The 24,557-nt window shown below is 41.2% G+C and overlaps 1 protein-coding gene across 1 annotated transcript; it reads left to right on the top strand.

The window, feature by feature from the left end:
- Positions 1 to 18,185: 18,185 nt before the first annotated feature.
- LOC125375871 lies at positions 18,186 to 23,807 on the top strand. The gene is made up of 3 exons (XM_048386785.1): positions 18,186 to 18,303; positions 20,620 to 20,905; positions 22,731 to 23,807. The coding sequence occupies exons 1-3, from the start codon at positions 18,214 to 18,216 to the stop codon at positions 23,675 to 23,677; spliced, it is 1,323 nt and encodes a 440-aa protein (XP_048242742.1). The 5' UTR covers positions 18,186 to 18,213; the 3' UTR covers positions 23,678 to 23,807.
- Positions 23,808 to 24,557: the final 750 nt, after the last annotated feature.

Below are 24,557 nucleotides of genomic sequence, written 5' to 3'. Positions count from 1 at the left end.
GTATGGAAACTGCCTAGTTAGCCAATCAAAGGCCACGGAAACACTTGTTTCAACCCTTGGCAACGTTTATTTGCGTGCATGCATTGTTAAGAAATAAAACTGCTGGACGCTTCACGTGGTATTTGTTATTCATCAGGGTCATGATAATAGTTTACATGGCAAAAACTCACCTAAAAGAACATGCCAGGACTGGTTGTTTCCGAATATCTCGGGAAAGCCGAGGATCTGCGAGATAAGAAAGCCGGAAACGACAAAAAGCTGATGCAAGACACCTAGAGCTCCCCGGATGTTCACTGAGGCAATCTTCGGGCTATATGAAGGCATTTTCCCGAGACAATAAAAGTCCAAATTCCACCCTTGCCGAACTTGGCTGGTAATTTGGCTGGACTAACGAGTCCTTGCATAGTCCAATCAAAATCGCGGAAGGAAATCGAAATCCGGTTTGTTAACTGTCGATTGCAGGATTTGCAAAACATGTGCACCGCCAACTCGTTGTCAACAGTGAAACAGTTATCATTTAATCAAGGTGCTCACGTGATTTGATGTTCTTTTATTACAATATAGATCTCGATTATCGATGAGATCGCTTGATTGACATGTACCAACCAAGTCAGCGAGCCTGACCACCCTATCGCGTCAGCCGCCTCTTACGACTAGCATAGTCACTTCTTACGAGCAGCATGGGTTTGCTGAAGACCTATTCTACCAGGGATCTTCTGTGTGTGTGTGTGTATGTGTGTGTGTGCGTGCACTAGTCAAGACTGGTGCCGATTTATAGTCCCAGCTCACGGAGAAACCATGCCGGAGTTCAACATACATACCCCACTCAGACACAGTGTACTGACTTTGAGCCGACCAGTCTTTGTCCTAGCCCCTTGATGTCGAACGCCAGACAGGGTAACAACAGGCACTATCTTTTAACTTTATTTGGAAGTCGCGGTCGGGGATCTTTTAACTTTATTTGGTATGACCTTTCCTATCTCTGGGCGGACGGTCTAAACCACAAGACCACAGAGGCGGTCCGTTCAATAGGTATGATAATGTGTATAAGGTATATGTTTTCATTTCGCAATAAACACCTTTGGTTCCCAAGGTTCGACTTAAACCTCGGCACACTATTGCCTACTTTAACAGGTGGCTAAATTTGTTCCGGGGGCAAGTGTATATTCTTCCATTGCATGACTCTTTACATGTCTGACCCAGACGGGATCAGTAACATAGTTGGAACATTGCTGCAATGACCCATGTTTTACTCCTGAAGAAACCCATAGCTATTTCAGATAGTACAACCAGAAATTTGTTTACTGTTGTTTAAGTTAGACAAGAGGAATTTATTGTGGTCTTAGTGACTTTTATACCATTATGAACTAAGAATGTTTAGTGAATACCGAAAAAAGGATGTGGTTTAACGCTGAACGTATCCTCCTCACAGTTAACGAACAATGTGACCAATGTGAACGGCTTCGACGAAGAATTCATGCGGGAGAACCTGTCATAGCTGGGAGATGCCTTCCTCAAACATGCGTGTTCAGCCTTGATGAATTCACATGGAGGTTCAATACTAATTCACCTTGCTGGCTTATCAGATGATGATTTCTACCATGGCTATTTGGATAAAATGGTTTCTGAAAAGTTACATTCATTGCTACAAAGAGGCAAGTTATATTCCAATGCATTTAAGATTGTTTCACTTGGAGAATTGGAATATATATACAGAGAATATGTTCTCTTTTGTGTAAATGGTAGCTTGCAATTTGTAACGCAAGCACTAAACACATGTGTAGCTTTAGATGATAGGATCCTAGAGGCCCCCGCTGAGGTTGTGTCACACATCTTGATGTCAAAACCCCAAGCTAGGAAAATGTCTCCAAAGATACGTGGAACACGCTTCTTCAAAGAAACTCAAGAAGTACAATTCAAACGGTTCAAACCACCATCTTTTTTGGAGGAAGACCTGAAGAATAATCCAGAGAAGGTCGCACTGTACATTTGGGAGGAACTTGGGCTTCGTGAATACTTGACAGCCTTTGCAAAACTTCCTGAAGGAGGGTCATATTTTCTCGGAGTAGGAGAAAAGGAGATGATATTTCAACGATACAAGACTAAGAAAATTGAATTTGAAGGCATTCCTGAAGGTTTTGTGGACGAACGGGTCATGCGTCTATTAAAGAAATTCTTCAGCAGCAGGACACTATTTTGCAACTTTCATGGGGAGTTTGGTAGCCCGCAATGCTCCAACTTCATCACCCATGTTCACCACAATGAGCTTCGTAAAACTGTCTTGGAATGTTCCATTGCTCCAATGAGTGGTTTATTGTTTTATGTCAACTCTGGACCTGTGTCGTACCAAGTACAAAATGGAAATCTCAGACAAGTTATGCAAAGGGAGTGGTTTGATGCAATCACCAGGAAACACCTAAAAGGTAATATCGTTCATTCATTTTTCTTATAATGATTATTTCCAAATTTGATGTCCATACTCCCCATAATTATTAATGGTACTGTGTTCATAAAACTACTAAAAGCACATTGACACATTAAATAAAACAGTGCTTATCTATATATTGACTGCAATTGGATCGGGTGGTGAGGCCCGGTTGCTTTGCTGAGTGTGTGTTGTTGTGCCTGGAATAAGTCAGTGGGTATATAATTGATCCAAGGCAGCCTTATTGCAGCGGAAACATTGCTGACATTGAGTTAAGCACCTCTGACTCACTTGCATTATCACAAGACGTAACAGTTTGAGTAAATGCAAACATGTAAAGTCAGTAATATTGACTGACTTATTAACTAATATATCTGACGTTCTATTAAGTAATACTCACATGACAATGTTTTAATGAAAGGTTTGCTTTTGATATTATTTCAGATGGTTCAGCAAAACACCGCACTTGTAAGTATATCTAAACCTTCAGAGCGAAAGTTTGAATTCTTAGGTTATGAAATAGGTAATTTTGACAGTTATTACTATCGTGTGGTAAATATGTCATGACTGTTGACAAATACAAGTTCTTACACACCTGTTGGTGAGAAACCCTTTTGAGATAACTGGTATCAAACATATGTGTGAGATCAAATTCCAGGCCAGTGAATGGCGACCCCATGGTGATGACTTGAGGTCAGATTATGACAGACTACTTTCCAGATCGTAAGTCCATTCGTGTTATTCTGGCACAAGCTGACTCGTGCCCTTCTCATGGCCATTTTTTGCGACCGTGTTCCGTCGAAGCGCAAACAGGCATACCTAAAACAATTGTCAACTCGTTGCGTAATGGTTCACAAACATTTCCCCATATACTATATATATTTCAGATGCAATTTAAAGCACATCTGGGCATACGGAACTATACAGTATGATTGGACACGTTAACTGTGTTTTTGGACCCGTTAAGATTCCGGGGTAGAATAGGTCTTCAGCAACCCATGCTTGCCGTAAAAGGTGACTATGCTTGTCGTAAAAGGTGACTAACGGGATCGGGTGGTCAGACTCGGTGACTTGGTTGATGCATGTCATCGATCCCAATATTGCGTGGATCGATGCTCATGATATCAATCACTGGATTGTCTGGTCCAGATTCGATTATTTACAGACCGCCGTCATGTGGCTAGAATATTGCTGAGTGCGGCGTTAAACAAGAAACCAAATCAAACTAACTGTGTTTTGGGTATATTTTTAGATTCAAGATGTATGTAAAATCAAAAACTATTTCTTAGGAATTCTTTGTCTAAGAACTTGAAATCATACGCCCATTCTGATTGGTTTGTCGTATTTTCGCACACAACATTCATCGATGCATATGGGGACGCGAGTCTTCTTGCAGGTTACGGAAAGGGGCGAGTGGTGACGAATGATCGTAAGTCATTAATAAGTTGCTCGTGCTTCAGTCAAATGTCCACCAACGTCTGTGTTGAACGTAATGGTTTTACAGTGTAAATAGATATATTCCCTTGTTATGTTACATTCGCTGATCACAAGAACCATAAAACATCTCATTCACTTATCAGAGACGGCTTTATCTAAACATCAAGCCATCATCTGAGTATTTACAATGTCTGTTGACGCCACAAACCTCGTTATAGCGGGAGTAATTCGCGATAAACATGGCCGTCTGAAAACGTTTGATGTCCGAAAACATATGATTCGACGATATATGTCTCTCCTCTTTAAACCATCACTTCGAAGTCGACAAAATTCGAAATACATCACGCACACTAAGAGTTTTGAATTCTGTTGGAAATCCCCTTTTCTGTGATATCATCGTCGGTCATTTTAGGCAAATCAAATTTTTTACGGCAAGTATGGGTTGCTGAAGACATATTCTACCCCGGAATCCTCACGGGTCCCGCGCAATTGGGATCGATGACATGCATCAACCACGTCAACAAGTCTGACCACCCGATCCCGTTAGTCGCCTGCAGTAAACGTGGGAGCAGGCACAAGCTTTTCTGTTCAAAGTTATACTTCACTGGGCATGGGTTTATCTGAAAATGATGTTCTATTGTTATAGTATCTGTATAATATTGCATAATATTATACTACATAGTTAAAACATTTGATTTTTCAACTTTGTAAACCACTACCCAGACGGCAAACGAAAAACCTCATTCCTTGATCCATGCGGCGTTTGTTACAAAACCTGGTGACCATAGCTAAGGTTACATATTCCGAGCTTCGGGACAATTTGTCAAAAATGAAAGCAAATGCCATCTGAAGTATTCATATCCAGGTCAAGTTAGCAGATGTGACAAGATGTAACATCTTCACCATCAAACACTTGTCTCCACACAACACAAGTCTGTATTGATTTCGTGAGAGCTAAGAGCATAAACATTCTACCGTAGCCGTCATGATCACATGATCTCAAGCCAATTGAGCATCTATGGGATGAGTTAGATAAACGTATATGTCAATGTCAACCAAGGCAACATAACCTGCAGCAAGTTCGCCAAGATCTCTCACACACACATATATACATGTATGTATATACACACACCTCAACTATTTTCAGCCTTGCAAACGAATCTCTTGAAAACAACATACATGTATTCGTTTCAATATATTCGCCCCCTTTATCACATAATATTGTATCGTTGCTCATAATATCAATCACAATTAAGTCTGTTACAGACTCGATTATTTACGGGCCACTCTGTCGATGTGTGGGTGAGATATGGTCGAAGCGATAGTTAAATTTTGCATAGCTGGAATATGACTGGTTTTCCCTGACTGGCCTGTTCTGAATCTGGCGTAAAACATACTTTTGTGTCTCATGAGTCTATTTCATGTGATTGATGAGTTTTTTCTTCTGTCCTTATTTTAGGGCTAACTACCAAAAGACACAAGCATTTTAACAGAAAAGAGTCACATGTTGTAAAGACATTGATTGAACGAGTATCAGAACTCCACGATGAGGAGTCAAACGTACCGTGTTTCACACACATAGAAGAGTCTATACGATCTGCACTGAAGCTTTCTCCTGGCATACTCCCTCCGCGTGGAATTATCCTCGAAGCCGTCATTTTAATTCCCAATAGGTTCGGACTTGTGTTAGCAGTCTGTCATGGTGATAGCCATAATACGGACGTCCTCACTCACACCTGCCTACTTGGCCGAGACTTAACAGCTGCTCTAAGACATTACACAAGTGACAATTTCGTCTTTCTTACGGAAGTAGTATCAATCTCAGACATCGAATCAAGGAAGACCTTCACAGCGATGATAGAAGACCTTGAAACTTATGCATTTTCAATATGCATTCCTGACATGTTTGGAATGAGAGACAGAATACGTCAGCATCTTATCAGCGCCATACGAGTATGTACATTACAGAGAGACAAGGATGAGCATGAACGGTGAGTCAAATTTAGGTCAAAATCTTATATAGTGTTCACTTCGGAAGGAATATGTGGAGTCAAACTATTTACACAGACACCTAATAACACAACATTGCATTAGTAACTTCAATATTAAATTGATTGATTTCCAATTTAAATTCATCCATAATATTATTTATACAAAATAAAGAATTGTTTACAATGTTATGAGTGCATGATCAAATTTTCTCATATTATAATTATATGTCAGAAAACTTGATTCATGTTTATTGGGAATGGGATTGTGTCAAAACATTGTGGATAAAACTAAAAGATTGCACTGAAGGTAAATGTTCAGATGATATTATATTGACTAAATAATTTAATTGACGAAAATAAAACCGACCTAATCGATCACATTATACTTGAAAGTATAAGATAAATGTATCTATCAAGTATTAAAAGAAATGTTATCACTAGGTATTTATTAAAATATTATGTGATATATTCAAGACAGAAATATTTATTTCCAATAGAAATCAGAAAATGTTACAGTTTCAAAGACAAATATGTTTTTTCCTAAATGCATTTATAGATGAATTTTCCATGTGCTCCGGAAAATAGCCCCTTTTGAACATGCTCATGTTACTCACATGAACACCCTCTCTTTGGTTAAATTGTGTAATATTTTATATGTGACCAAACTTTACCCACTGGTCTGAATAAAAACCAATGATATTTAATTTCAAAAGGAAGCAATACATATGTTATGCAATGTAATGTTAACAAATTTAGTATTTGATCAGTAAATATTCTTAATGTTGCAGAGTTGAAGCGGAAAAGCTGATGAAAGCACTTGGAGCATTTCACAACATTGCCAACAAAGTATGCAAAAGAGTGACGGATATTGCAAAAGATATTGATGAACTTGAACAGGACAAGCGACTAACCAAAGTAATTTGTGCTAGTACGGGACTCATTGGGGCAGCGATGACAATATCTGGCTTCTTCATACTTGGTCCATTAGGGGTGCCAGTTGCACTTTGCGGGTGCTGTTGTTGGTATCGGCGGGGGTGTAGGTGAGGTAGCAGCATCAATAGTTTTGCAAGAAAAAACGAAGGCAAAAATCATAGAAGCCAAAACGCTTTTGGCGATTTCGAGATTGTTTGCAGACAAATACAGGAGGAAATGAACATTAACGAGGAGATTTTCTTATCATCGCTGTTCGATGCAGCAAGCCGTGCCGTGTTGTTGTCTGTTTTTAACGTAATGGATGATATCATTGCAGCCGGACTAAAAGTATCAAAGACTATAGGAGTAGTCTTGTCTGCTCTACTGGTGCCATTGGACGTCTACAAGTTGATTTCTAATGTTGTGGATTTAATAGAAAAAAGACCATCGGCTGTTGCTCAACATCTCTGCATTAAGGTTAATAAGATAGAAGAAGGTTCAAAACTTTTGGAACTTAAGATCTTACTTCTTGCAGATCTCCTTACTTCTGAGAGACAAGATACTTAAAAATACCTGAGTCAAGGAAGCCATGACTGACGCAAATATACGCACAACTACGACAGTATTTGGGCAGGAAGTATATAGACTATTGCCGAGCGCCAGGCAGAGTGACAACAAGTACCATCTTTTAAAGTCTTTTGGTTTGACGCGACCGGGGATAAAAAAACCGACCTCCTCCGGGCGTATGCTCTACCACTAGACCACGGAGGCGGTCAGATAGATCATGTAGCTGTATCTATGGCCTCCGGGTTTTATAACAAAAGCCCCACGCATCAAGGAATGAAGTTTTTCCTTAACTTTGTCATGTGGTATGGTTGTGTACAAAGTTTTTCGAACAAATCCTTCGAGTGTTTTATAATCCACCTGATATTAATTCCACTTGTCTCAAATACTCTCAGTGAATATCCACAAAGCCCTGCCATGATATTATCGTGGATTATGATTAATCTTTGAGACAGGGATTTGGTGGTACATTTGCTAGACAAAGCAATATCTCTCTCTTTTTATTATGTGTTTGCCTGTCTTAGAAAATGGTTCAAATGTTGTTAAATATTCAATGCTTTTAAACTGCATTTGAAATACACGATTGGAAAAGCGTTCAAGATATGTTAAGGAAGCCTTAAATATATAGGCAATCATTATTACCAACTGTCACTGCTCCGCAATGCAAGGTCGTGAATGTGTGCAACACTCTTGGATTCATAATTATGGGGCCCGTGAAAACGCCGGGGTAGAATAGGTCTTCAGCAACCCATACTTGCCGTAAAAGGAGACTATGCTTGTCGTAAAAGGCGACTAACGGGATCGGGTGGTCAGGCTCGCTGACTTGGCTGATGCATGTCCTCGATCCCAATTGCGTGGATCGATGCTCATGATATTACTCACTGGATTGTCTGGTCTATACTTGATTATTTACAGACCGCCGTCATATAGCTGGATGATTGCTGAGTGCGGCGTTAAACAACAAACCAATCATAATAATGGTGTACTACATTGAACGTTGTACACGGACCGATGGTCTAAAAACGGAAGAAACATCTTATTTGATTTAACATTTAGCAGCTGGTAGATAGGCTAGCATTTACATGTTATTGCAGATGTATGTACGATATTATTATTATGTATATGAGCTAGAAACTCTGTATTTCATAGATGCTAGTCATTATTTTGCATATCAGACCCGTGAATATCCAGGGTAGATTAGGTCTTCAGCAACCCATGCTTGCCGTAAAAGGTGACTATGCTTGTCGTAAGAGGTGACTAACGGGATAGGGTGGTCAGGCTCGCTGACTTGGTTGATGCATGTCATCGATCCCAATTGCGTGGATTGATGCTCATGATGTCAATCACTGGATTGTCTGGTCCATACTCGATTATTTACAGACCGCCGTCATATAGCTGGAATATTGCAGAGTGCGGCGTTAAACAACAAACAAACAAACAAATCAATGTCAATTCTTTGAACAACCATATATATGCGTTCTTTCTGCCTTAAAATTCTCACATTCCAAATACATAAGCTTAAAGCAAGGTGAAGGTGAAGTGGCAGTCCAAGCAAAATGTGATGTTATTAAAAGTACCCGATTTGTCTGTTGTTCAACAACAAACAAACAGAGGATGATAGACGTAAAGCGAAATTCATTGCGCGTAAAGACTTTGACCAATGGGAAATCCTTGTAGGATTACGCGTAACGCACGTGTTACGCGTAAAGCTAGGTATTTTACACGTAAAGCTGGTTGTTTTCCGGTTAAAGCTAAATTCACTGCGTGCAAATACTTCGACCGATGAAAATCACTGTATGGTCATGCGTAACACACTTTTTAATTGATACGCATGAAGACTGCGCGTTTTAAAGCTAAATTCACGACACGTACATGGTTCAACCAAGTCGTATTCAATGTAGAATTACGCTTTACTACTTAGTGTGGTTACGCGTAAATCGATTTGTTAGTGGTTAAAGGCTTTTAGCTTACGCGTAACGATGTTAGTTTTACTGCCTGTTGCTTGCTGTCATGAATTAAATTAGGAAAGTTCAATTCTCGGAAAATTCAAGCGGGCGCTTTTCGCCTCGGCGGTACGTCTCGCTGTCGCCAGTTGTGCCTAATTTTATAATGTCTGGCGGAGCATGTCCGGCGCAAGAGTGATATTAACATTGCCATAGATGTTATTTCCAGACATCAGACACGTCAAAAAGTTCCTGTGGTCAGTTGAAGAGAGGTTGTGACTGATGTAACTTTTTTATATCATTCACTAGTTTTATAACTTGATCTATCGTCACTGATTAATTCCAGTATTTCATTCCTATGTATAAAATAAACATACATTGTAAATCCAAAGGTTCTGTTTCTGTTGTTATTTGACGCAGCACTCCGCAACATTCAGGCAAAATGACCGTAAATCTAAGCTTAATTGATCGTAAAGGGGATCGTAATCACACTCCGTCGCAGTGGTGACTCAGCATAACACCACTGCCACAGGCTAATTTGCATATCACGTGACCGGACTTTTCTCTTGTTTGTAAACAAACGCGCTTTTTCAGAAATCAGTATAGAACGGACTAATGCAAGTATTTGGTATATGCTTTACGTATTGTTTTGCATAATTTTATAGATATGCTACTACAACTGCGACAATATATATTTATACATCAAAGTGACCGTATCGCTAGCTCTCGGTAGGGCTTCGATGACAGCACGTGGAGCCGTACAACCAATGTAAACAAAGGATAACTACGCAAAAACAAGTAGATTTTCACGTTTTAGGATACTTTCTTAATGAACCGTAACCATTCTTTGACATTTGTTTACCACAAGGTAAATCTGCTCAAAAATGAAACGGATGAACAGCATATGCAATATCTTGAATGGACTGTGAAAGATGTGACGAATCGTCACATGGCGCTGGCCTGTGGCAGAGGTACTATATGCTGGCTAGCTGCCGGCCGGATGGAACTCTGGGTAGGAGAGTGGATCGTAATATGATTTATCATTGGCGCGGCGATTTTGTTTTTTCCTGTGCATGTCAAGAACGAGGTTTCCGCTGCATTGTGGGTAATTTCTAAAGCAGACGCAATGTCAGCATGACAATCGTTTTGACAGTAGATCTGTGTTGTGTGACGATTATATTTTTAATAATAGAACAGCAAAAATTGTCAAATTCTTTGGCCATGCACGATCAAATGAAGAGTTACCGGTAGATACAACGTCGTCTGTTTGAATGCCTCAGAAACGAAATTTCGAAGCAGAAAGTACGGAATCAGACCCTACCAAACAATTGTGAAGCTTGGTATTCCGAAAAACCGGCCACCTGTAAAGTTCCGAATCTTGGCTTGAGTGTGACAGGAAAAATGATGTGCTGTATTTGTCGAGAACTTGGTAGGCCAGTCGGCGAAAAGATGGCAAAACAAATCAGTTTATTAATGGATCTAACGACTTTAGGACAAGCAAATTCGAAACTAACTTAAAAAGTAATGAACATATTGAGGCACTTCGTGCCATGTGAAATCCCCAATAGAGAAAGGAATTGTAAATTGAAATGGACCCGTGAAGATTCCGGGTTAGAATAGGTCTTCAGCAAACCATACTTGCCGTAAAAGGCGACTATGCTCGTCGTAAAAGACGACTAACAGGATCGGATGGTCAGGCTCGCTGACTTGGTTGATACATGTCATCGATCCCAATCGATCTGGATTGTCTGGTCCAGACTCGATCATTTTACAGACCGCCGTCATATAGCTGGAATATTGCTGAGAGCGGCGTTAAACAACAAACAAACAAACAAACAAACAAACTGTAAATTGAAATGGGAAAGAGATGGAACACTTGTCTAAACTTTTAACACACAAGGAAATGTCATTCACAGGGTTTGAAGAACTTCTTTTGCTACAAAGTGTCAGTTTTTATGTTCAGTTACTACTAAACTATACCAGTGACAAACAAGCAAAGATATTTATTTATTTCATTGCTAAAGATTTGACAAATGATGTTATGGAAGATGTCAAAAAGTCTGGATGTTTCAGTATTCTTTGTGATAGATGTACAGATTCTTCAGTGATCATTTTGCTTAGACATTTTGAACAAACTGATTTGAAACCTGTCACTTGATGCCTGTGTGTTTGATCTGTTGAAAAGGCAGATGCTAATGGTATTTATACTGCAATTAATGAAGCTGTCACCGAAATTGGTGATTTTGCAGAATGAAAAGATAGCCTTGTAGCCTTCACATCTGACGGAGCCCCAGTGATGATGGGTCGAAGGGTGGAGTAGCAGCCGAACTAAAACAAGATGTGCCCAATGTTATTGCCATACCTTGTGTTGCACATAGACTTAAACTTGCAATTAAGGACTCGTGCAAGAGTTATATAGCTGGAATATAACTGCCTTCTTTGAAACACTGGACGTAGAACTAGAACTAGAGGTATTGCCCCTGCACCTCTTTGTCTGCAACTTTATACCTTGGTACATTCCATCAGACCCGCAACGTTCCGGGGTAGAAAAGGTCTTCAGCAACTCATGCTTGTCGTAAGAGGCGACTAACGGGATCGGGTGGTCAGACTCGCTGACTTGGTTGATGCATGTCATCGATCCCAATTGCGTGGATCGATGCTCGTGACATTAATCCCTGGATTGTCTGGTCCAGACTCGATTATTTACAGACCGCCGTCATATAGCTGGAATATTGCTGAGTGCGGCGTTAAACAACAGGCCAAGGCCAAGTTCGTAGCGTGATGGAGTACAAATCAAGAGGATGCATGTCGATATCACGCCTAGGTTTCGAAAGTGTTGAGTTCAAAAATGTGTTGTTGCTACTAAAATGTGTTGTCATCGAACCAATTGCGTGGATCGATGTTCATGACATTAATCACTGGATTGTCTGGTCCAGTCTCGATTATTTACAGACCTCCGTCATATAGCTGCAATATTGCTGAGTGCGGCGTTAAACAACAAACCAACCAACACATCTGATTGGCCAATCATGTTCCATCCATGCATCCTGCTCACAGGCGGTGTCCAAATTTCATGTTTGCCCGCTGAGAAATCAATCTTAGGTAACTCATCTCGAGTAAGTATCGTTGTGTTCCTTGAACCAAACGTTGTCTATCCGAATGTATTGAGTAAAGGGAAGTAGCTCGGTTCGCTTGCGTCGTTGCTAACTTGTTGAAACTGCGGAAATGTATTCCAGACCTGTATAAACGATTTTCGGTGTCGAGGGATTCGTTGTCAACCGATCCCTCGGGATTCACACACAGGATACATCACCCATCACACAATACACATCACACTATGTAATCCTCGAGATCAGTTGCCAACTTATAATATAGGGAAGGTCAAACAAGTGAAACGAAAATATGCGAAACCAATAACAGATGTTTCTACAGAACAGGCATCGATAAGAAGGTCTATTCATTACGTTTCACCGCGTGGCAGAGATCTTGAAAATGAACCCGTTAACCTTTAACGACGGAAAGACAATTTGACAAATTATGCGCATTTGTTTGAAATCTAGATGACTAATAATTCAAATCATTGGAGTGAGTGAGTGAGGTTTACGCTGTTTGAACAGCATTCCAGTTATGTTATGGTGTGTCTGCTTGATGTGGAAAGACAGACCGAAGTGATGCATGTCTTAGACATGCACCATTTGAGTGAAACCCACGAGCATGGATATGGTGCCGGCAAACCAATAAGCATGTTCCATGAGACCCCAACGTATCATTTGGACGCCAAGTTTGCATTTATTACGCAGGTCATGAAAAAAATAGCGTTCAAGTGACTATGAACATACATGTTTGTTTGTTGTTTAACGCCGCACTCAACAATATTCCAGCTACATGACGGCGGTCTGTAAATAATCGAGTCTGGACCAGACAATCCAGTGATTCACATCATGAGCATCGATCCACGCAATTGGGATCGATGACATGCATCAACCAAGTCAGCGAGTCTTGACTACCCGATCCTAGGCCTGTTAGTCGCCTTTTACGACAAGCATAGTCACAAGCATAGTCGCCTTTTACGGCAAGCATGGATTTCTGAAGACCTATTCTACCCCGGATCTTTACGGGTCATGAACATATATGACAGAGGTGTGTATACATTGCCATTAGTTTCATATAGTTTTAACGTGTGAAATAATCGTACGTGCTATTCACGGATGAAACAGATATCATTACCCTTGAAATCGTATATGGCAAGATTTAGATTTATCCTATGCTTCATACGGTCTATAGTGTTCGGTCATAGGGAGTGAGTGAGTGAGTTGGATTTAACACCGCTTTTAACGGTATTCCAGCCATATCGCGGCGTGTCAGCTTAATGTGGGAGGAAAGCCCAAAGTGATGCAGGTTTCAGACGTTTACCACTTCGGTGAAACCCACGAGCACGGGTATGGTGCTGACAAACCAAGAAACATAATAGGGGCGAACCGGGATTCGAGCCCACAATCATAGGTTTCTGGCGTGCCGAAGGGACGCAACTCTGCACAGCGAATCTCGGCGCCTTAGACGTCTGGGACACTCGTGCCCCCTGTTCGGTCATCGGTAAATGAAAGCCCACCATATTGACAAAAATAGCATTTAATTCAATGGATCTATACAAAACTACGTCATATTGCCAGCATCGGATCATTAGTTTTCAACATCCACGTCATTGACGCAAAGAGGTAATTAGTAACATATGGCGAGGAGATTCACTTCACCAAAGATCATTGAAGTTTCCGTGTACGCTGTTAACCAAGGCTTCATCGACGCACTGCATTGGATTACTATCCGGCTTTAATTCAACAATGGCTACAGGGAGTATAAAGTTGTAGTTGTGAATATTACGTGAAGCGTTAAACATGAATAACGTGTGGGTAAATTCCCCCACAAGTTTATATGCAGGGGGTTGGTTATGTTTGGAACCTGTTCCTTGAATCTAATGAGTGAATGAGTGAGCTGGGTTTAACGCCGCTTTTAACAGTATTACAGTTATATCGTGGCGTGTCAGCTTAATGTGGGAGGAAAGCCCAAAGTGATGCAGGTCTCAGACGTTTACCACTTCGATGAAACCCACGAGCACGGGTATGGTGCTGACAAACCAAGAAACATCATTTTGAATCTAATGACTCTAATGTTGCGTTATGAACAAATATGTTTGTAAGTGCAGATATAATTATTGAAATATGTCTACCGACAATGACTGAAAAAAGTACTATTCTATGAATATTAGCCTCCAGCTGTTTCAATCAGAGGCGGATCTTTACGGGTCTGTAGCTTATGTAGTCTTTGGGTGTTGAAGTACTGTTGGGCTGTGTGGCGGTATTGGGTACTTTACTTTGGCTTAGACTTGATTTGATAGTTGATGAGGCGGAGGTGTAGACGACGTTCGCAGGGGAGTGGAGTAGATACGTCAGATACCTATGGATATGCTTCCATCAATACGCACAACACTATTAAATATACTACCCGTCTAAGGCATTATGATGCTGAGAACTGAGGAGACAAGTATTTCTAGCATTCACACAGGGGGCACGGGTGGCCCAGTCGTCTAGGACGCCGCGAAACCTATGATTGTGGGTTCGAATCCCAGTTCGCCCCGATTATATTTCTTGGTTTGTCAGCTCCATACCCGTGCTCGTGGGTTTCACCGTAGTGGTAAACGTCTGAGACCTGCATCACTTCGGGCTTTCCTCCCACATTAAAGCTGACACGCCGTGATATAGCTGGAAAACTGTTAAAAGCGGCGTTAAACCATACTCACGCTCACTGTATGTAATCCATACAATATATAAATGTTCATTCATAAAATATTGATGGGTGTTGGCAACTGTCCCTCTATTTTTAATAGGAAATAGTGGGGAGGTGTCCGACTCCATTATACATTATGAATGACAAAGGCAATGAAAAAATGTCGTTACTTCATTTCATGGCGTAATATCATTTCATGGCGTAATATCATTTCATGGTTGGTTGGTTGGTTTGTTGTTTAACGCCGCACTCAGCAATATTCCAGCTATATGACGGCTGTCTGTAAATAATCGAGTCTGGACCAGACAGTCCAGTGATTGATATCATGAATATCGATCCACACATATGGGATCGATGACATGTATCAACCAAGTCAGCGAGCCTGACCACCCGATCCCGTTTGTCGCCTTTTACGACAAGCATAGTCACATTTTACGGCATAGCGTAATATCATTTCATGCTGTAATATCATTTCATGGCGTAGTGTCATTTCATGGCGTAATATGATTTCATTGCGTAGTGTCATTTCATGGCGTAATACGATTTCATGGCATAGTGTCATTTCATGGCGTAATATGATTTCATGGCGTATTGTCATTTCATGGCGTAATATGATTTCATGTCATAATATCATTTCATGGCGTAATATGATTTCATGGCGTAATATGATTTCATGGCGTAGTGTCATTTCATAGCGTAATATGATTTCATGGCGTAGTGTCATTTCATAGCGTAATATGATTTCATGGGGTAGTGTCATTTCATGGCGTGGTGTCATTTCATGGCGTAATATGATTTGATGGCGTAGTATCATTTCATGTCGTAATACACGTTATACAGAGCAACATAATGGTATAATATAGACTGTGCGTGGGATCATGTTCATATAAGGTTTCAGCCACGTGTTTGACTACAATTGTTCGTCGGAAATAATAGACCGTCGGAACAATAGAGCTACGTTATAGGTATAATTTATGTCGGTATATGTAGTCGTGAAGCAACTGAACTGAAATAGAGGTTTTGAATATTAACAGAAATCAACAAATATTTTTTTCTAAATATCATTCTGAACCATCGACTATACGAAACTGATTTTGAATGCTTTCAATTCCAAGTGTGATATGCTACTATCTTTTGCATGAATCTAAATGTTACCGTGTAGAAATGTGTAGAAATCTTTCACCTGGGATATATTACTCAGGATAGGCTTGTGCAAGGCTAATCGGTATTATGAAGCAAGAGTTCAGTTCTTTGTTCACCTTCAGTGAGATGAGACTTGTGCCATGGGGAGTGGACATTGGCAATGTCTGCTGACCATGGACTCTGACGTCTGATGAATTGTTGACAGTTTTATTACTGAACATGAACATAACAGCAGCATTCCTTGAGAAATGCACAGGATAAGTCGCTCCTAATTGTTATAAAGAAGTTGTTCATCCACATATCTCATCCCCGCTCAGGTGACCCAGTCGTCTAAAGCGCCGCGATTTTCTGTGCAGAGTGTCATCCCTTGGCACGTGGTAAACGTCTGAGACCCGCAATGTGTGCAACACATTTCTGGTGTCCCCCGCCGTGGCGTAAAACCTTACTCACCCACTGCAGCGAGTAAATTGCGATCGTGTGTTTCGGTGGATAATCGAGCTTGGTGATAATCTTGCGTTGACGTTTAGTATTTTAGTATGCGCCATCTGCCGTGCGACCAAGGCAATGCAATACATCATCTGTCTTTGATATGTAGGTAATATTTCTTGTTAAAATCGTCCTGGATTGTACATTTAATTATCATCACTTATACCTTTCTTTTTTTTATGGTGATGTGCACGCATTCTGTGTGTACATAAAAGGCCACAGCTTGAAGTGTTTGAGAAAAAATATGCAAGCAAACAAAATCTGTTGAACACAATGTTTGTTTTTTTCTTAAGTTTGTTGTGACAGATGCATGAACGTACATGTACCAGGGCTTTGTATTCGTGCTGTAGAATTTGTTTGTTTGTTTTATCATGGGCAACGATCCACGCAATTGGGATCGATGACATGCATCAACCAAGTCAGCGAGCCTGACCACCCGATCCCGTTAGTCGCCTCTTACGACAAGCATAGTCGCCTCTTACGGCAAGCATGGGTTGCTGAAGACCTATTCTATCCCGGATTCTTCACGGGCACCGTGCTGTAGAAACTGGTCACGACCAACAAACTAGTCAATTTTAGTCTGCGGAAATTTGATCTCATCTTTTTAAATATATCTGACAGTGTTGTTTCAGGTGAAAATGTCTATGTAAAGAAGGGGCCGCGGGGGAGCCTAGTGGTTACAGTGTTCGCTCGATTCCCACACATGTACAATGTTTGAAGCCCCTTTCTGATGTCCCTCGCTATGATATTTCTGGATTATTGCGAACTCATTAATATTGACTCACTCGCTAAGTTAAATGATTTTATCAACGGACATTTCTTTCGCTTAGTGTTTACTGACAGAACAAATGCATAACTGACCCGTGAAGATCCGGGGTAGAATAGGTCTTCAGTAACCCATTCTTGCCGTAAAAGGCGACTATGCTTGTCGTAAGAGGCGACTAACGGGATCGGGTGGTCAGGCTCGCTGATTTGGTTTGAAGCATGTCATCGATCCCAATTTCGTGGATCGATGATCATGATATCAATCACTGGATTGTCTGGTCCAGACTCAATTATTTACAGACCGCCGTCATATAGCTGGAATATTGCTGAGTGCGGCGTTAAACAACAAACGACTAAACTAAATAACGAGGATCACATAAATGTTTTCTTGAACGGGGCCCTGGATTGGAACTTTTGTTTTTGGACAGAATACGTTTTTCAGTCAGTTCTTTAAAAACAAAATTTATTCTAGGAGTAAAACACGTTTCGGGCCCCACAACACATTAGGTTTTAGTCATCCATTATTTCAAGTGAACTATATATAATATCTGTGGGTTATACCTGAATACACATAATATGGTTCGAGAAGTTTCGACTCTCCCTAAAACACAAACAGTAGTCACCATATGTCACCCCTCCTGCATCTGGTCAGAAAATGACACCTCATGTCACCGCCCCCTGGTATAAATGCATTGCAAATCCTCGGTAGTTGTCCCGCCTGGTAATCAATAACAGCCTGTTACTATCACAGCACTGTGCATCTACCATGGGCAACCCATCAGACAACCAGGAGCTTAACACTGCACAATGTCCCTACCTGGAGCTTGCTTTGTTGCTTGCCGTGTCCGGCCTTGATGTAAGTAAGCAGTGCAGTCGCCTTTGATCTTGTTTCTTTGTTGTTTAACGCCGCATGCTTTGATCTTGTTTGCTTGTTGTTTAACGTTAGTCGCCTTTTACGACAAGCATAGTCGCCTTTTATGGCAAGCATGGGTTGCTGAAGACCTATTCTACCCCGGATCCTCACGGGTCTGTGATTCCTTGAGAAATGCATGAAAGCAGCATTCCTTGAGAAATGCGCACGAGTATGTCGCTCCTAATTGTTATAAAGAAGTTGTTCATCCACATATCTCATCCCCGCTAAGATGGCCCATGAACTTAACACGGCGATCTGTCCATACCTGGAGCTTGCTTTGTTGCTTGCCTTGTCCGGTCTTGATGTAAGTAAGCAATGCAGTCGCCTTTGATCATGTTTGTTTGTTGTCCTACGCCACACCCTTTGATCATGGTTCCATCGGATATGGATATACTATAAAGAAAACGTCAAAGTCATAGAGTAACCAGTCGAGAGAGCCCAAAACGATTCCTTTGGTGGTAAAAGGTAAAATAGCGGAAAATCGGCGATCGCACCAGGTGTTCGCGTAAGGGGTAAGCATGTCTTAAAACCCGTTCTAGATACAATAGGTCTTCAGCAACCCATGCTTGCCGTAAAAGGTGACTATGCTTGTCGTAAGAGGCGACTAACGGGATCGGGTGGTCAGGCTCGCTGACTTGGTTGATGCATGTCATCGATCCCAATTGCGTGGATCGATGCTCATGGTCTGGTCCAGACTCGATTTTTTACAGACCGCCGTCATATGGCTGGAATATTGCTGAGTGCGGCGTTGAAGAACAAACTAAGAAACCAAACCAACTGTTCTAGATGCCATCATAAATGGGAACTGGATATGTGTGTTTGTTTATTTGTTGTTTAACGCCGCACTCAGCAATATTCCAGGAGGAATGATGGCTCGCAGTCCCCATAGCATGACATCTCACCTTCTGAAACACAAATTGAGTGAGTGGCGGTCGCGGAGAACATGATTACCCTTTTCACAAAAACTTGATGTATCACAGATTTACAGGGATGCTGTCATTCAAGTTTCTCCCCTTTAGCCTCTTGTGCCACTGTTTCGGAGACTAGTTGTTCTTCGGCGTTGATGTTTTGTATTAGCTTAGGGGGACCATCTGTTCATCTTTGGACAGAACATGATCTTTCTTAGTCGACAAATTCTCAGTTACAGTTGGTCTGCATAATACATGTGAACTTCATGTTTCTAAATTTGGTAGAATGCTTTTATCAACAAAGATTATCGAAGCCTCTGTCCAGGAAGTTAAAATACCGTTAAATTATGTGTGTATGACGTGCAGTTCCTATCATAATCGATGTAACTGTCATCAACCAGTGATTTAAGCCAACTCGTTGCTGAGTATTTTTTAATATTGACTAGTATTGTGCACAACCCCCATTGGCTGAGGTGATGATGTAAATCCTGCTGAGGTATCATTCAGGAAGCTGAAGTACCGTAAGTCTCCATGATCCCCAGGGGCGGTCGGGTAGCCTGGTGGTTAAAGCGTTCGCTCGTCACGCCGAAGACCCGGGTTCGATTCCCGACATGGGTACAATGTGTGAATCCTACTTCTGGTGTCCCCCGCCGTGATATTGTTGGAATATGGCTAAAAGCGGCGTAAAACCAAACTCACTCACTCACTCCATGATCCCCAGCCAGTTGGCCTAGCTTTGGTCACTGGTGGCCTATAGCTCATGTTTTAAACTGTGTAAATAACATTGTTATGCCCAAATATGACAAATTCGTTTTTAAATACAATTTTGCATTCATGACTCACTTGAGTATATATCAACATGTCACCCAACAACAGCTGACACAGCTGAAGCCTTGAGTATATATCAACTTAAGGCTTCAGCTGTGTCAGCTGTTTTGGGTGACATGTGTGAAGTGGGACGCTGGGATTACTTCTGGACCATCAATGTTGTTTGTTTGTTGTTTAACGCCACACTCAGCAATATCCCAGCTATATGACGGCGGTCTGTAGGTAATCGAGTCTGGACTAGACAATCCTGTGATTGATATCATGAACATCGAGCCACGCAATTGGGATCGATGACATGTATCAACCAAGTCAGTGAGCCTGACCACCCGATCCCGTTAGTCGCCTATTACGACAAGCAAAGTCACCTTTTACGTCAAGAATGGGTTGCTGAAGACCTATTCTACCCCGGAATCTTCACGGGTTGAATGGTCTAATGCGGCGTTAAACAACAAACCAACCAACCAATTAGACCATTCCCCTACATGCATAGTCGCCTTTTACGGCAAGAATGTCTTTCTTCCAGGGACTCATTGACAGCAGCTTTGGACCAAGTCTACAGGACCTTCAGTGCCTGTACTCCGTGAGTGTTCAGACCATCAGCACCCTGTTTCCTGTGTACGCTGGCTTCAAGACAGCAGGCAGCGTGCTGTACGTGCCGGTACATGCAGTGTTCAATGTGTATACACTGATGGTGTTGTGTGTCCTTGTCAGCAGTTGCCTCGTGTTGGTAATACCCCTCTGTTCCTCATTCTGGGCGGCTGCAGCTGCAAGTTCTGGCTTAGGACTGACCAGTGGAGTTGTAAACAGTGGTGAGTAGTTGTGGAAGACAGTATTGTAACTGTGTAATGTCTTGGACAATATATACCTGCATTTAGTCATTATCTAATTACCGCCTCCGTGGTCTAGTAGTAGAGCGTCCGCCCGGAGAGCGAAAGGTTCGGGGTTCGATCCCCGACCGCGTCATACCAAAAGACGTTCAAAGATGGTACTTGTTGTTACCCTGTCAGGCGCTCGGCATTTAGGGGCTAAAACAAGGACTGGTCGGCTCGGAGTCAGTATACTGTGTCTGAGTGGGATATACATGTTAAACTGCGGCATGGTATCTAAGTGAGCTACTACTATAAATCGGCATCAGTCCTGACTAGTACAAGCAGCCACACACACGCACGCACACACACACACACACACACACACACACACACACACACACGTGCATGCACATTCCTATATAAGTGCAATAATCTTGGACGCGACGTAAAACCCAATTTCATCTCACCTCTAACGCGGAATTCTCAAACCGGTTGGGGGGGGGGGGGGTTGGGTGTTGGTGAGGAAGGGGGGTGTATGTGTATAGTATCATTGATGAAACAACCACATACATGCATCAAACAGTGATACATAATCCCCCCTCCCCACACCTTGTGTGTGTGTGTTTGCATAATGTACTTTATGTAAGCAGAATAGGCGTTTATGTTCCACATGCTGTCAGCATTTCATTTGTACGTTTAATTTAATCACTTAAGTCTGCAGGCAGTAATGGTAATATTACAATATAACATATTCATATTTCGACTGGTGAATATTCATGTGTATCTATGTGTTTCCGTGTATTTGCGACAGTTGCGACCAGTGAGACAGACAGGATACGTTCCTGCAACAGTTTGTAAAAAATAATCTGTGGCTAGTGAGTTTGTGTTAAGTTTAAAATGTAAATTTGTGCCGAAAAAAGAGACTTTATTGATTTGCAAAACTAAAATACGCATTAGTAGTTGTGTCATGGTTTAAACGTTTGAATAGTAAAACCATTTGCTGTGCCTACTCAGTTAACCATAACATTAAATATTATCGCATTATATATACATGTTGGATGTCAGGTGGAAAGTAATTGTCGGAAACACGAAACAGATGTCGATTAATCATGTAGCCCTACCTCTCTCAGACTTTATTAATTATAAATGAAAGTATATCACGCACTCAACTCTCTTTCGTCTACTATGGGAAATGTCCGAAGATTGAAACGATAGACGGTACCAGGTTCGAGGTTCGATTAAGGGCTTTAAACAAGGACTGGTCGGCTCGGAGTCAGTATACTGTGTGAGTGGGGTAATCATGTTAAACTGCGATATGGTATCTCAGTGGGCCAGCACTATATATCGGCATCTGTCCGGACTAGCTAGTACAAGCAGCCACACACACACACACACACACACACACACACACACACACACACACACACACACACACACGCACTCGTGCATGAACGTCGCTACATAAGTGCAATAATCTTGGACGCGAGGCTAAGCTCAATCTCACTTCACCTCATTATCTAATTCGTAATTAGGGTCCAGATCTTCTTCAAAATGAGGGTTAAGACCGTTTGAACAATCTTACTCCACTGTTAGAATGTTAGAATTAGCCTCAAGCACTATATATGATCAGGTGGTCAAGTTTCAACATTGGTTGTGTGACATTGTACCCTAACCTCTGGAACGTTGATTATACACTGGTTTGTCTGCCTAGTGATATAACCGGAATATTGCTGACTTCGATGAATACCGACAAAAGCAATTTAAACAAAACAAAATATATTAGTTGACAAATTGTTTTAATGACACTTATGTTTTATCATTGCAGCTAGAGTTGCAAAGATTGGTGCATTAAGCCAGGAGAGTGCTATTCCCCTCCACTTGATGGGGATAGCAATGTGCGCTGGCAACATCCTAGGACCATTGATTATCTCCCCTTTTCTCAACAACACAATCAACCAAAGCAACGCGTCTAACATGTCAGACTTATTCGTGACGTCAATCGAATGTGGAGGGTCAGACTCAAGAATAGCTTATGCATATCTGATCATTGCATCAACTGGAACACTACTAGTTATTGTCTTGGCTGTTTTACGTTATTGTCTACAAAACAGTCCCAAGCAGGATTCAGACCAGAAAAACAATTATTCCTTTGGAAAGATGGAAATTATTTTTGTCAGCTTCCAAATATCTTTAATATTCATGGGAGGCGCCACAAATTTCGTATACGGGACCTTACTCTTGCTCTTTGGAACCCGAAGCAGTCTCAGCTTACCAGAGACAACAATGGCACTGATGACATCATCTTTTTATGCAGTCACATTGTTAGGGCGTGTTGGGGGCTTGTTTGTGAGCTTAGTAGTGCGGCAGCTGTGTTTGGTCACATCGTGTTTGGTAGGGGTTCTAGCTGCATCTGTTTTTCTGGTATGTACTGCAGAAATGAGTTCGGAGTTTTTATGGGCGGGTTCCCATTTTCTCGGACTGTGCTATGCTCCGTTATTTTCTGCTCTATTGGCATGGTGTGTAGAAAATGTTACAGTGAATGATACATTGTATGCCATTTTCATATTTTTTGACTTGGCAGGAACGTCATTGATATCCCTCACTATAGGGCAGTTGATGTCAGATTTCCAACCTCAAATGCTGCATTATACCATGGCGATGATAGCTTTCATACAAATACTGTTATTCCTCTGTCTGTTCTTCTTTGGAAAGTTGCTACGAAAACAATACAAAGAAGCATACACACATCTTGCTGGTACAAAAAGTGGATAAAATCCTACAATGCAACAATGATCTGGTTATATTTCAACAAATTTTAACTAATATGGTAGAATAGGTCTTCAGCAACCCATACTTGCCGTTAAAGTCGCTGACTTGGTTGATGCATGTCATCGATCCCAATTGCGTGGATCGATGTTCATGATATCAATAACTGGATTGTCTTGTCCAGATTCGATTATTTACAGACCGACGTCATATAGCTGGAATATTGCTGTGTGCGGCGTTAAACAACAAATAAACAAACGAACAAACAAAAATAATCTGCAGCACCAAAACAGTTTTATCAATTTCCAGATAAAAAATGTTACTTTTACTTTGTTGAATTTAAAACTCTTCTGAACTTCTTCCAACATCACCTGTCCACTGAACCTAAATGTTTTATCATGCCTTGATGCTTCTTATTTTTATTTCACAACAAAGTTTTACTTCCTGAGCCATGTGCATCTGGACAGTACATCTTTTGTTATTATCATTATTTTTTTTTTTTTTGCAAGAGCGTATTTTTGAAATCGTCTTGATAGAATATACACATCAAGTTGTCATGAGACTGAGTGATTTAAACTTTTTCATAGCATCAGCAACATTGCAGTGAGTGAGTATGGTTTTAGCAATATTCGAGCAATATCACGGCGGGGGACACCAGAAACGGGCTTCCCACTTTGTACCGATGTCGGGGATCGAACCCGGGTCTTTGGCGTGACGAGCGAACGCTTTAACCACTAGGCTACCCGACCGCCCATAGCAATATCGCAGCTATATACAGATTGGGACATACCCTGTCGACAGTAAAAATTAAATCATTGAGCTTATGACGGATCAAAAACAAAACGATCCAAGTCAGAATTCAAAATCTATCAATAGCTCAATTAAT

Source organism: Haliotis rufescens, unplaced genomic scaffold, assembly GCF_023055435.1.
Source record: "Haliotis rufescens isolate VD_foot unplaced genomic scaffold, xgHalRufe1.0.p SCAF_60, whole genome shotgun sequence".
Lineage (NCBI taxonomy): Eukaryota > Metazoa > Mollusca > Gastropoda > Lepetellida > Haliotidae > Haliotis > Haliotis rufescens.
Note: the sequence above shows the minus strand (reverse complement) of the source record. Positions and strands in the feature narration are given on the sequence as shown.